At 39.3% G+C, this 12,703-nt stretch overlaps 1 protein-coding gene across 1 annotated transcript in view; it reads left to right on the top strand.

Moving 5' to 3' along the window:
- The window catches only part of LOC126210659 (probable 4-coumarate--CoA ligase 1), a 505,973-nt gene extending 496,314 nt beyond the window's left edge, over nt 1-9,659 (top strand). Inside the window, exon 8 of the mRNA XM_049939990.1 lies at nt 8,884-9,659. Within this exon, the coding sequence (XP_049795947.1) occupies nt 8,884-9,189 (306 nt within the window). The 3' untranslated portion in view covers nt 9,190-9,659. The remainder of the gene's footprint in view (nt 1-8,883) is intronic.
- Nucleotides 9,660-12,703: the final 3,044 nt, after the last annotated feature.

Raw genomic sequence — 12,703 nt, 5'->3', positions numbered from 1 at the left:
TCATTGACATATGGTCACGACACACTACAGATACGTAGAAAACCTCATAAAGTTTTGTGGTTTTCAGTGATGAAGCAACATTTTTTCTTAATGGTGAAGTGAACAGACACAATGTGCAAATCTGGGCGGTAGAGAATCCTCATGCATTCGTGCAGCAAATTCGCAATTCACCAAAAGTTAACGTGTTTTGTGCAATCTCACAGTTTAAAGTTTACGGCCCCTTTTTCTTCTGTGAAAAAAACGTTACAGGACATGTGTATCTGGACATGCTGGAAAATTGGCTCATGCCACAACTGGAGACCGACAGCGCTGACTTCATCTTTCAACAGGATGGTGCTCCACCACACTTCCATCATGATGTTCGGCATTTCTTAAACAGGAGATTGGGAAACCGATGGATCGGTCGTGGTGGAGATCATGATCAGCGATTCATATAAGGGCCTCCACGCTCTCCCAACTTAACCCCATGCGATTTCTTTCTGTGGGGTTATGTGAAAGATTCAGTGTTTAAACCTCCTCTACCAAGAAATGTGTCAGAACTGCGAGCTTGCATCAACGATGCTTTCGAACTCATTGACGTGGACATGCTGCGCCGAGTGTGGCAGGATCTTGATTATCGGCTTGATGTCTGCCGAATCACTAAAGGGGCACATATCGAACAAAGACTTACCTTGGGGGGAAAAAGGGACAGGTATACACTCATGCGCGCACACACACACATATCCATCCACACATATACAGACACAAGTAGACATATGTAAAGGCCTTTCTGGGAAAGGATCAGTGTGGCAGATCTTGTAGGTGGAGGAGTCAGACAATAGGCAGATGCCTTTTGTCAGATAATCTTCCTAATTACATCAGGTAATATAGTTAGATCAATGCAAATAGCTACTTCTCCATTGAGGAGAAGAAGAGGAAGGAGTACATCCAGGGATGTGGAATGACTAACAAAAGACACGGAACGTGAAGAAACTTAATGCTTATAGTACACTACGGGCCATTAAAATTGCTACACCAAGAAGAAATGCAGATGATAAACGGGTATTCATTGGACAAATATATTATACTAGAACTCACATGTGATTACATTTTCACGCAATTTGGGTAAATAGATCCTGAGAAATCAGTACCCAGAACAACCACCTCTGGCCGTAGTAATAGCCTCGATACGCCTGGACGTTGAGTCAAACAGAGCTTGGATGGCGTGTACAGGTACAGCTGCCCATGCAGCTTCAACACAATACCACAGTTCATCAAGAGTAGTGACTGGCGTATTGTGACAAGCCAGATGCTCGGCCACCATTGACCGGACGTTTTCAGTTGGTGAGAGATCTGGAGAATGTGTTGGCCAGGGCAGCAGTCGAACATTTTCTGTATCCAGAAAGGCCCGTACAGGACCTGCAACCTGCAACATGCGGTCGTGCATTATCCTGCTGAAATGTAGGGTTTCGCAGGGATCGAGTGAAGGGTAGAGCCAAGAGTCGTAACACATCTGAAATGTAACGTCTACTGTTCAAAGTGCCGTCAATGCGAACAAGAGGTGACCGACACATGTAACCAGTGGCACCCCATACCATCATGCTGGGTGATACGCCAGTATGGCGATGACGAATACATGCTTCCAATGTGCGTTCACCGCGATGTCGCCAAACACAGATGCGACCATCATGGTGCTGTAAACAGAACCTGGATTCATTCAAAAAACTGACGTTTTGCCATTTGTGCATCCAGGCTCGTCGTTGAGTACACCATCGCAGGTGCTCCTGTCTGTGATGCAGCGTCAAGGGTAACCGCAGCCATGGTCTCCGAGCTGATAGTGTGTGCTGCTGCAAACGTCGTCGAACTGTTTGTGCAGATGGTTGTTGTCTTGCAAACGTCCCCATCTGTTGACTCAGAGATCGAGACATGGCTGCACAATCCATTACAGCCATGCAGATAAGATGCCTGTCATCTCGACTGCCAGTGATACGAGGCCCTTGGGATCCAGCACGGCGTTCCGTATTACCCTCCTGAACCCACCGATTCCATATTCTGCTAACAGTCATTGGATCTCAACCAACGCGAGCAGCAGTGTCGCAATACGATAAACCGCAATCGCGATAGGCTACAATCCGACCTTTATCAAAGTCGGAAACGTGATGGCACGCATTTCTCCTTGTTACACGAGGCATCACAACAATGTTTCACCAGGCAACGCTGGTCAACTGCTGTTTGTGTATGAGAAATCGGTTGGAAACTTTCCTCATGTCAGCATGTTGTAGGTGTCGCCACCGGTGCCAGACTTGTGTGAATGCTCTGACAAGCTAATCATTTGCATATCTTCTTCCTGTTGATTAAATTTCGTGTCTGTAGCACATCATCTTTGTGGTGTAGCAAATTTAATGGCCAGTAGTGTATATTAATATTAAATGATCACTATACTACCTAATACAACTCATGATGATGCCAGCTAACCAAGTAAATAGCAAGTAAAGTTGCTATTTTGAGAAACTGCCAATTTCTCAGGTTTAGTAGATAGCTGCTTTTCATCTGCTATTGGTTGGTAGCTTCTGTAATTACAGTGTTATTTTTAAAGAAAATATTTACCTACATTTGTAAATACTGAGTACTATTTACAGTACATTATTACTTGTCACACAACTTTTCAACAAACAGTTTCACTTGCCATGTAGCTAACAGAACTTTTCATTCCTTGACTCTATAGATTGTGATGCCAGTTAGGCATGTTTCTGTTTTTCTTTGGAATTGGTAGAGATGTCCAACTTCTTTCTTTATGTCAGGTGGGAGCTTGAGCTTGTTGAATTTCTTCTCACCAGTGTACACAGCTCCACTCTGTGCCAAAGACAAAATGTCAAAGTATACATGAAAATTACTCTTCTGTCTTTTATTGTGATTGTGCAGATCACAGATAATTTTATAGTTAGCAATTAAAACCAGTGCACTGTCCCTGAGAATAATTCCATAAGGCAACAAGGACTGAAAATATCCACAATAGACCAACGCCCTTGTGTTTAGGTAAACACACCGAGAAAAGCTTCTAATGGCAGAACATGCTAACTGGATCACAAGGAATTTTATACAGGGTGTTCATTTTGTATATGACCGCTAATATCTAATTCAGAGGCTAGCAGGTAATTTTTGCTTGTTTTAAAACATCTGGTATGAGTCTACGCAAGATTAAGAATGAAAGTGCAAGCCCATACAGTGATCGTTTGAGCTACATGTGCTAAGGTTGAGATTGGACCGCAGATTAATATGCTTATATGTCACCAGCAAACAGAGTTTCTGAAATGCCCTTTAGTGTCATTGGAACATCATTTATGTATGTGTTAGAAACAACAGTGGACACATTACTGATCCTTGTGACACTCCACATGTTATGTTTTTCCCTCCTGAAGTTGTTTTCATGCCTGTGACACAGACTGTCAGCGATACCCACTGTTTTTTTTTTTTTTTTTTTTTTTTTTTTTGCCAATTGGGTCACAAAATATTCCAACAGTACAATTTTTCTTGTTTATCTCTGTCAAGACTTAATTTGTGGGGTCTCATATTGCTTTCTCTGTGGAGGACCCTTAACAAAAGCTGAATTGAGTGGCATTTACCAAATTCTGCCTCGTTAATTGAATCACTATTCTATGGCATTTACCGAATTCTGCCCCGTTACTTGAGTAACTATTCTATGTAAGACCACTTTCTCAAACATTTTCAAAAAGATTGGAGAGTGATATAGGTTTGTAATTGGAGGTTGTTTGCTTATCTCCAATTTTATAGATGAGTGTTACGATAGGCATCTGCAAAGGGAGGGGAGTATGGATACAGATTAGTTATTCATCACAGAATCCATGCAAATTACTAGCATTCTCTGCCTGCAGCTCCACTAAACAGAGGATTTAAAATTGCCAACTAAGATGAAAAACACTATAGCTTTAGCAATCACTATGCAACTGAGTTTTCTTAGTTGTCACTCTATTCATGCAAAATTGTGCCAAATCCTTTCAGGTCATCATTCATGAATTCTTCTACTGAGCAATAGCATTTCTGCTCTAGGTTTTAAATTTGTACTGAGCGATTCTCTTCCTTTCACTTTGTTATAAATTTTCATACTCATGTACTGTAGAGGTTTCAGCATGAAATTTTAAGCAGTGGATGGGCAGCATAAAATTACTTTGATTTCTGGTGTTGTAATCATGTTGAAAATGGCTTGCTACAAATAAACCAAAGTTACTGTGCACAAAGATAATCAGCTCATAGATGTATAGTGAGGGAACACATAATATACATAGGTTTTTTAGGAATGGGCAATGTGATTTTCTTCATCCTACATTGCGCATACTTCTAGTGATGGTTTTCTGAAGGTTTAATATTCCACACACATGGTTTGGGTTATCCCAAAATACAGTTTCTTATCTTATTAATGACTCAATGTATCTGTGTTATACTACTTTTCACCATACTGGTTGCGTTGTACAATATCCTCACTGAAAATGTTCAGCTATTTAATTTATTTGCAAGGTTCTGTATATATGGGCCCCATGATAAATTTTTATCCAGTTGAATTCCTAGGAATGTATTATTGTGTACAGTTAACAATTGGCAGTAGAATACGTTTGCAACGATAAACTTTTTTCCTTGTACTATGTGTTTGTGAACTTTATTGTGGTGGTGGTGGTGGTGGTGGTGGTGGTGTGTGTGTGTGTGTTTGTGTGTGTGTTTGTATGCGTGCATGTTCAGCCATCTCCATACATGTAATACCTACACATGAACCAATCTTCCATTTGCATAATTCATTGCCATTTCTGAGACAAAAAATAGTTGCTGTGACTTTTGCAATGACCCTCGTATTCTGCATTCCAGTTGGCATGCTGCACAATAATATGAAAAACTGAAGAGGCGAAGATAAGCTTGGAGCAGTCGTAGGCTGCTAAGAGTTGATTCGTCTGGCAAATATGAGGATAGTTTTCAGTGGCTTCCCACCTCCATCTAGCCGACTACTGGCTTTGACCTACACCTTACCTAACCAACCCCAAAAACATGCAGCTTTCAAAAACACATTTTGTTCAAATTCATTATTCAAGTCTACACTAAAAAACAGAAATCATGAAAGTAACACAATAAATCTATTAACATGAACACAGTTCTATGATCAAAAAGAGTGTTATATATGGTGTCAAACTTGAATAAGCATTTTTAAATGTTTATTCCCCGTTTCTCCATTTTGAGGGGTATTACTGTGACATTTTTGTTGATATTTTCTCTTTATCATATCAACTTTTTTGTCTATTTCAGATTTTTAATTTTCGGTTTGAACCCAACTTATTTTTGTGGGTATTTTCTTCATCATAACTTGGCAGATACCATGGATTTAATCATATAAAAATGTAATTTCAAATCATTAAGTCAAAAACTGGCATCCATATTTATGTTAATAACATAAAAAGAAGTACTTTGCATGTATCACTGAATATTCTTACAGTGTAATCACCAATGTGCTCTGCCTTAAAGACACTAAACAGATAAGTTTCAAGCTTCTGGGCTACAGTAAGTCTTGTATACATGTCAAATTTAGCTCTTGGAGAATAACTTTTTTTCAGGCTCACTGAGTCAGTTATGTAAAAAATGACAAGTTTCCAATCTTGTCCCCTCCTGGAAAAATTTCTGCGGAAGCCTGTGGATATTACTACAGTTTATTTAAAGTCTATCAAGAAACTGATTTCAAAATGTCAGCATTTTGGTGGGGGCTCGATTTCATTTGGATCATTTGTGTTGTGTATTTATTGGTCCAGCTTTAGCATACTGTAGAGGTGCTATTGGGCAATTCAATGTAACATAAAATGCAAAATAAACAAAAAAGTAAAATAAATAAGCATTTTTGCATTCTAAATGTAGCTGACTGACTTATCTTTGAAGGAAAATTACTGTTTTAGCAAATTTAAAAATTCTGATACAGAATAAAAGCAGATTTTTTATTGTCTTTTGTTCTCAAAACTCTCTCTGTGTGGTAATGTGTGTTCAAAACCAATGGCATATATTGCATACTTTCTGCAAATGTTGTGATCTGTGCCAGTTGTCTGGTACAATGTAGCAATGGTAAAAAAAAATGTATATTTTAATCCTACCCTTTCACAAATTGTCTGAATTTTCGTATTCTTGTTTTGCAGATATCAATTGATTTCCTATAGTTGTATATTATACAGTAAGGAAGCCTCTGTACTTATTTAAACAAAACTGTAATTTCGTTTTTCTTGCAGAAAAAGATTATATTCTTGCTTGTAAATAGTTAGTAGCTGAAAGATATGCCTAGCTAGTTCTCTGTCCATTGATTAATATCTCCATTTACACTGACATGTAAGTGTAAATACAAGAATGGTGTACAACGGTACATTATCTGATCAAATGTATCTGCCCACACCTATGTAATGTGGAATTGACCACTAGATGTCACAGGAGGTGGACCCACCAGTATAATAATAGGATGCAGGTAGTATATTGGTGTTAGTAGTGGGAAGGGTATGGAACTTGTTTTACAGTACTATGTACAGTAAAGGAACCCTTTGGAGAGAATCTACATCTACATCCATACTCCACAAGCCACCTGATGGTGTGTGGCGGAGGGTACCTTGAGTACCTCTATCGGTTCTCCCTTCTATTCCAGTCTCGTATCGTTTGTGGAAAGAAGGATTGTCGGTATGCTTCTGTGTGGGCTCTAATCTCTCTGATTTTATCCTCATGGTCTCTTTGCGAGATATACGTAGGAGGGAGCAATATACTGCTTGAATCTTCGGTGAAGGTATGTTCTCGAAACTTTAACAAAAGCCCATACCGAGCTACTGAACGTCTCTCCCGCAGAGTCTTCCACTGGAGTTTATCTATCATCTCCGTAACGCTTTCACGATTACTAAATGATCCTGTAACGAAGCGCGCTGCTCTCCGTTGGATCTTCTCTATCTCTTCTATCAACCCTATCTGGTATGGATCCCACACTGCTGAGCAGTATTCAAGCAGTGGGCGAACAAGCGTACTGTAACCTACTTCCTTTGTTTTCGGATTGCATTTCCTTAGGATTCTTCCAATGAATCTCAGTCTGGCATCTGCTTTACTGACGATCAACTTTATGTGACCATTCCATTTTAAATCACTCCTAATGCGTACTCCCAGATAATTTATGGAATTAACTGCTTCCAGTTGCTGACCTGCTATTTTGTAGCTAAATGATAAGGGATCTATCTTTCTATGTATTCGCAGCACATTACACTTGTCTACATTGAGATTCAATTGCCATTCCCTGCACCATGCGTCAATTCGCTGCAGATCCTCCTTCATTTCAGTACAATTTTCCATTGTTACAACCTCTCGATACACCACAGCATCATCTGCAAAAAGCCTCAGTGAACTTCCGATGTCATCCACAAGGTCATTTATGTATATTGTGAATAGCAATGGTCCTATGACACTACCCTGCGGCACACCTGAAATCACTCTTACTTCGGAAGACTTCTCTCCTTTGAGAATGACATGCTGCATTCTGTTATCTAGGAACTCTTCAATCCAATCACACAATTGGTCTGATAGTCCATATGCTCTTACTTTGTTCATTAAACGACTGTGGGGAACTGTATCGAACGCCTTGCGGAAGTCAAGAAACACAGCATCTACCTGTGAACCCGTGTCAATGGCCCTCTGAGTCTCGTGGACGAATAGCGCGAGCTGGGTTTCGCACGACCGTCTTTTTCGAAACCCATGCTGATTCCTACAGAGTAGATTTCTAGTCTCCAGAAAAGTCATTATACTCGAACATAATACGTGTTCCAAAATTCTACAACTGATTGACGTTAGAGATATAGGTCTATAGTTCTGCACATCTATTCGACATCCCTTCTTGAAAACGGGGATGACCTGTGCCCTTTTCCAATCCTTTGGAACGCTACGCTCTTCTAGATACCTACGGTACACCGGTGCAAGAAGGGGGGCAAGTTCATTCGTGTACTCTGTGTAAAATCGAACTGGTATCCCATCAGGTCCAGCGGCCTTTCCTCTTTTGAGCGATTTTAATTGTTTCTCTATCCCTCTGTCGTCTATTTCGATATCTACCATTTTGTCATCTGTGCGACAATCTAGAGAAGGAACTACAGTGCACTCTTCCTCTGTGAAACAGCTTTGGAAAAAGACATTTAGTATTTCGGCCTTTAGTCTGTCATCATCTGTTTCAGTACCATTTTGGTCACAGAGTGTCTGGACATTTTGTTTTGATCCACCTACCGCTTTGACATAAGACCAAAATTTCTTAGGATTTTCTACCAAGTCAGTACATAGAACTTTACTTTCGAAGTCATTGAACGCCTCTCGCATAGACCTCCTCACACTAAATCTCGCTTAGCGTAATTTTTGTTTGTCTGCAAGGCTTAGGCTATGTTTATGTTTGCTGTGAAGTTCCCTTTGCTTCCGCAGCAGTTATCAGTGTGACAATTCTCTTGGTCATAAGGCAACATCTGTGAGGCTACCCTATGTGGACAATAATATTCCTGAAAGAGACTGGTCTGCCCAGAGTCCCAACCTGAACACAATGGAACACCTTCGAGATGAGTTAGAATCTTGACTTCACTCTAGACCCCAACATCCGATGTTGCTACCGTCTCCACTTTCATCTCTCGAGGAAGAATGGGATCCTGTTCCTCTGCAAACATTCTGACACCTCGTTAAAAGTGTCTGCAGCAGAGTTCGATCAGATAGTATATGAGCAAAACCAGTATTAATAAAAGAAATGTGGTGCAAGCAGACAGTACTCTGAAACTCTTCTCCATAGTGCTGTACAATGTAATATATTTTCTTTGCAACCCACTGCTCTCTGTAACTCTGACACAAATCTAATGACCTTTTCCATTTCAGGTGTCACCAACAGAACTCGAGAGCATCATTATGGAGTTGCCTGAAGTAGCAGATGTTGCAGTGGTCGGTATTCCAGATGAGATTAGTGGAGAGGTGCCAAAGGCATTCATCGTACTCAAATCTGAGCAGAAGTTGACGGCCGAGGCTGTCGAAGAACATGTAACTCCCCGAGTCGCCCGTTATAAACGCCTTGCTGGCGGTGTAGAGTTTATCAGTGAAATTCCACGCAATCCATCTGGTAAAGTACTTCGTGCTCAACTGAGAGATGGCTCGTGGAAGAATAAAAAGGAAGATGGACTAGTATAAATTAACATAAGAGAAATGCGGCTGTTACATTCTGTTCCAGTTTTCACTGTGAGAATCTGTTGTATTGTTTATAAATCAAATGAACTAAGATATGAACTGTTGATTTACACAGTTTGATGCTGCAGACAAGGCTGTTGTTTGGAGTTAACCTGGTGCTACATGTGTGTTGTGGTGCATTTGCAGGCAATGTAAGTTATACTGAAATATCAGTCAAGAATATGTTTCACCCAAAATGAACACATCCCTAGGCTATTCTTTGAGTATTTATGTTATAAACAAGCACAGAGGAATAGAAGTTTCAGACATTTATGTAATACTTGTGTAATTATTATTTTTGTCTGCCAGTATATTTAAATGGAAGGTTGTTATTTATTTCAGCACAACTGTGAACCTGTTTGACAAGAAAAAAGTGGAACAAATTTTAATTTCAACTTACATTTTCATTTACCACTGTAACAAGAAAATAATACTGCCTTACCACTGTAACAAGAAAATAATACTGCCTGTTCTCCATACAGAAAGCTCCACTGTTCAGTATTATAAGAAATATTACATTCTGAATGCATCCCCTGATACAAATTATGAAATGTAATATTTGAGAAGACAAATTTTGTTGACTACATTCAGTCATATACTTTATAGTTCACAGTGTACGATGACAAGACCTTATGAAAATCAGTAAGTCTTCCAGGCCAGTACTTATTACAGATGATCTTTGTGTAATAAATTTGTTTCTTTCCCAATTACTTGTTCTTGTGTTCGATGTTACTGTATTATTATATTATTGAAGTCATTCCTTTTTTTATAGTTAATTCAGTAGCTTTTTTTTATTTTCTATGTAGGTTTTCTAATTATATGAATAGAGCTGTTTATTTGTATATGTTTATGTACATATGGTGTGTAAGTAATCAACACATAAATGTAAAAATTATTTTTATTATCACACATCACTGGTAGTCTTTCTGTCAGTGTTATAATGTTGTATATATGCAATGTGTGTAACATAATTTGGTACAAATAAAGGTATGTGTAAACCATCCTCAATGCAATATTGTGTAGATAAAGTTTGCCTTTTCATATGTAGTCCATTTTCTGTGCACCTAGGACCAAATGTAAATGCAGGTGTGAGATATGGGGAAGATAAATGTGTGTGTAATGTTGCTGTTTTTGCTTCTGCTATATTTTATCTGAATGTGTTGCAACAGATCTGAAGTCACCACAAACTCTTTTTCAAATTTACAATCAGTTTTGTATTTACATGAAATTACTTCATGAATGCCCAACCAAACAATATTTCTTACTTCAGGCAAAATGTAAGCAATTTTGGAAACCATACCAAATGCTGAAAAGTGAATCTCTGTATTGTGCTGCCAGGTTCAATCTAAAAGACAGTCATCAGGCCTCAAAATATCACATTAGCATGTGTATGTGTATCAGTCCATGGTGGCTGCAATAATGACCATTTTTACATCTACATCTGTCCGGGTACTCCACAATCCACCGTATGGGATGTGGCAGCCATCTCCTTTCCTTTCCTTTCCTTTCTGTTCACAAGTAGGCTGTCTATAGAAACTAATTAAAAATCTGTCATGATCCAAAAAACCACCAGAGGAACCCACCCTAGTAATGCCAAATGAAATAGCTCACCAACTACTTAAAAATATATAAAAACAGAGAAAAAATTACAAGCAAAAAAAATTAACACAGTAAATCGAGGAAAATAACTTTTGATTTTGCCTTTTACAACAGAGTTGAGAATTGCCATTACACAAATGGGAAATAACAGAGCTGAAGGTCCAAATGACATAAGAACAGAGCAAATGAACAATTTTGGACCAAAGTTGTTAGTTAAATTAATGAACAATATGTTGAATCTGCCCATATACCTAAGCCATGGAGAAAAGCACATGACGTACCATTCTCAGACTGGGAAAAGGATCCAAAGAATTTTCATCTGATCTCACTTTTGTGTCACCTGTATAAAGTCTTTGAGAGATTTTATAAAGTTTGAATGAAAACATGATTTCAGAACAAGCTGGATTACGACCAGGGAAGTTATGTTATAGCAATGAAGATGAGTGTGACTGAGATAAGAAGAGATTTCAGGCTGACAAACATAATTAGATACACCCCAAAGCAGAAGATTCTGTGTAATGCTGCAAGATAAGGAGAATCATTGGAGAAACCAGAAAAACAGACTACCTTGTGGCAGAGTGTTGTCATCGATTCTCTACATCTATACGAATGATCAGGCAGATCTTCCAGATGCAATACAGTTTGTCTATGAAGGTGACACAGCTGTGGCAGCCCTAGGGAGGACCTTTGAGAAAATTGAGTCAAAATAAGCAGCGTACCTGAAATGGGAGAGTATTAAGATCTAAACCATCTCAAGCACAATCCAGAAAGAAGTAAAAGAAAACTGAATATTAAGTGGAGAGGATCGGAAATTCAACACTGTGTCACCCCAAAATAGCTGGAAATTACTCTTCATCACATACTACGTTTTGGAACACACAGTATGGGTTGGAAAGGCACAAACTGCAGCAGGAACAACATTTCAAGAAAGCTGGTCACTTCTACATGGGGAGCAAATACCAAGATTCTCCTGTCAACATTGGGGATCTGTTTCTGGGGAGTGCTGGTCCACACCAGGCATATGGATGCAGCCTTAAACGAGTTAGTCCACTTAGTTACGAGGTGTCTCAGACTGACTCCAATCCCAAGATGTACGCTTCAACCGTTACATTGCAACCCCACCTACAAGACACAGAGTGCCGGGGGAAACAAAATGGAAGAAGCAGATTGAAAACCCAAAACAGTTGATGTACAATGTTATACACCCGCAGGATGTCACATTAAGGCCAGGAAAAGTTTTTTGCAGCAAATATTACCATTAAAGTGCAAGCCAGATGTCAGATATATTTTCTTGTGGCAACAAAGTGTTCCTAAACAATGGAGCTTCACTCCAAGGGAAGAAATTAGCAGCGATAACATCTACAGTACAATACATGGAGCGGCTCGAGGTGCAGAACAGATTTGGTCTTGTGGGGTACGAGGAGGATGGTACACGCATCTATGGAGCAGTACACATACACACACACACACACACCCTCCTACCAATATTATTAGAGTGCTCCTGGGTGTTCTGCAGAGCTCTTGCAGCAGAACACCCAGAAGCAAAACGTTAATCAATCACACCAAGAAAGCCTGACAGATCACACAAGACAGCATGCCAAAACAAATCCTTTACTCAGAAAGATGTCTTCAATGCCACTGTAAAGTTAAGAAAGGTTGCACAATTCTGGAGAGGAAAAGTGTTATATCTTTCTCCCAGACATGGAAAGTAAGCAAGCATCTTAATATCTAGAGTCGGTGACTGAAAAGTTTTATTAACTACATGGCAAGCAGCAGTGTTTGTTGTAAAGCTACACAAGTAGTAATGTACTGTAAACAGGACTCTGTCCTCACAATGTATTTATGGAGATTAAAATGATGAATGAAAATTTGTACCGAG

This window comes from Schistocerca nitens, chromosome 10 (assembly GCF_023898315.1).
Source record: "Schistocerca nitens isolate TAMUIC-IGC-003100 chromosome 10, iqSchNite1.1, whole genome shotgun sequence".
Taxonomy (NCBI): Eukaryota; Metazoa; Arthropoda; class Insecta; order Orthoptera; family Acrididae; genus Schistocerca; species Schistocerca nitens.
Note: the sequence above shows the minus strand (reverse complement) of the source record. Positions and strands in the feature narration are given on the sequence as shown.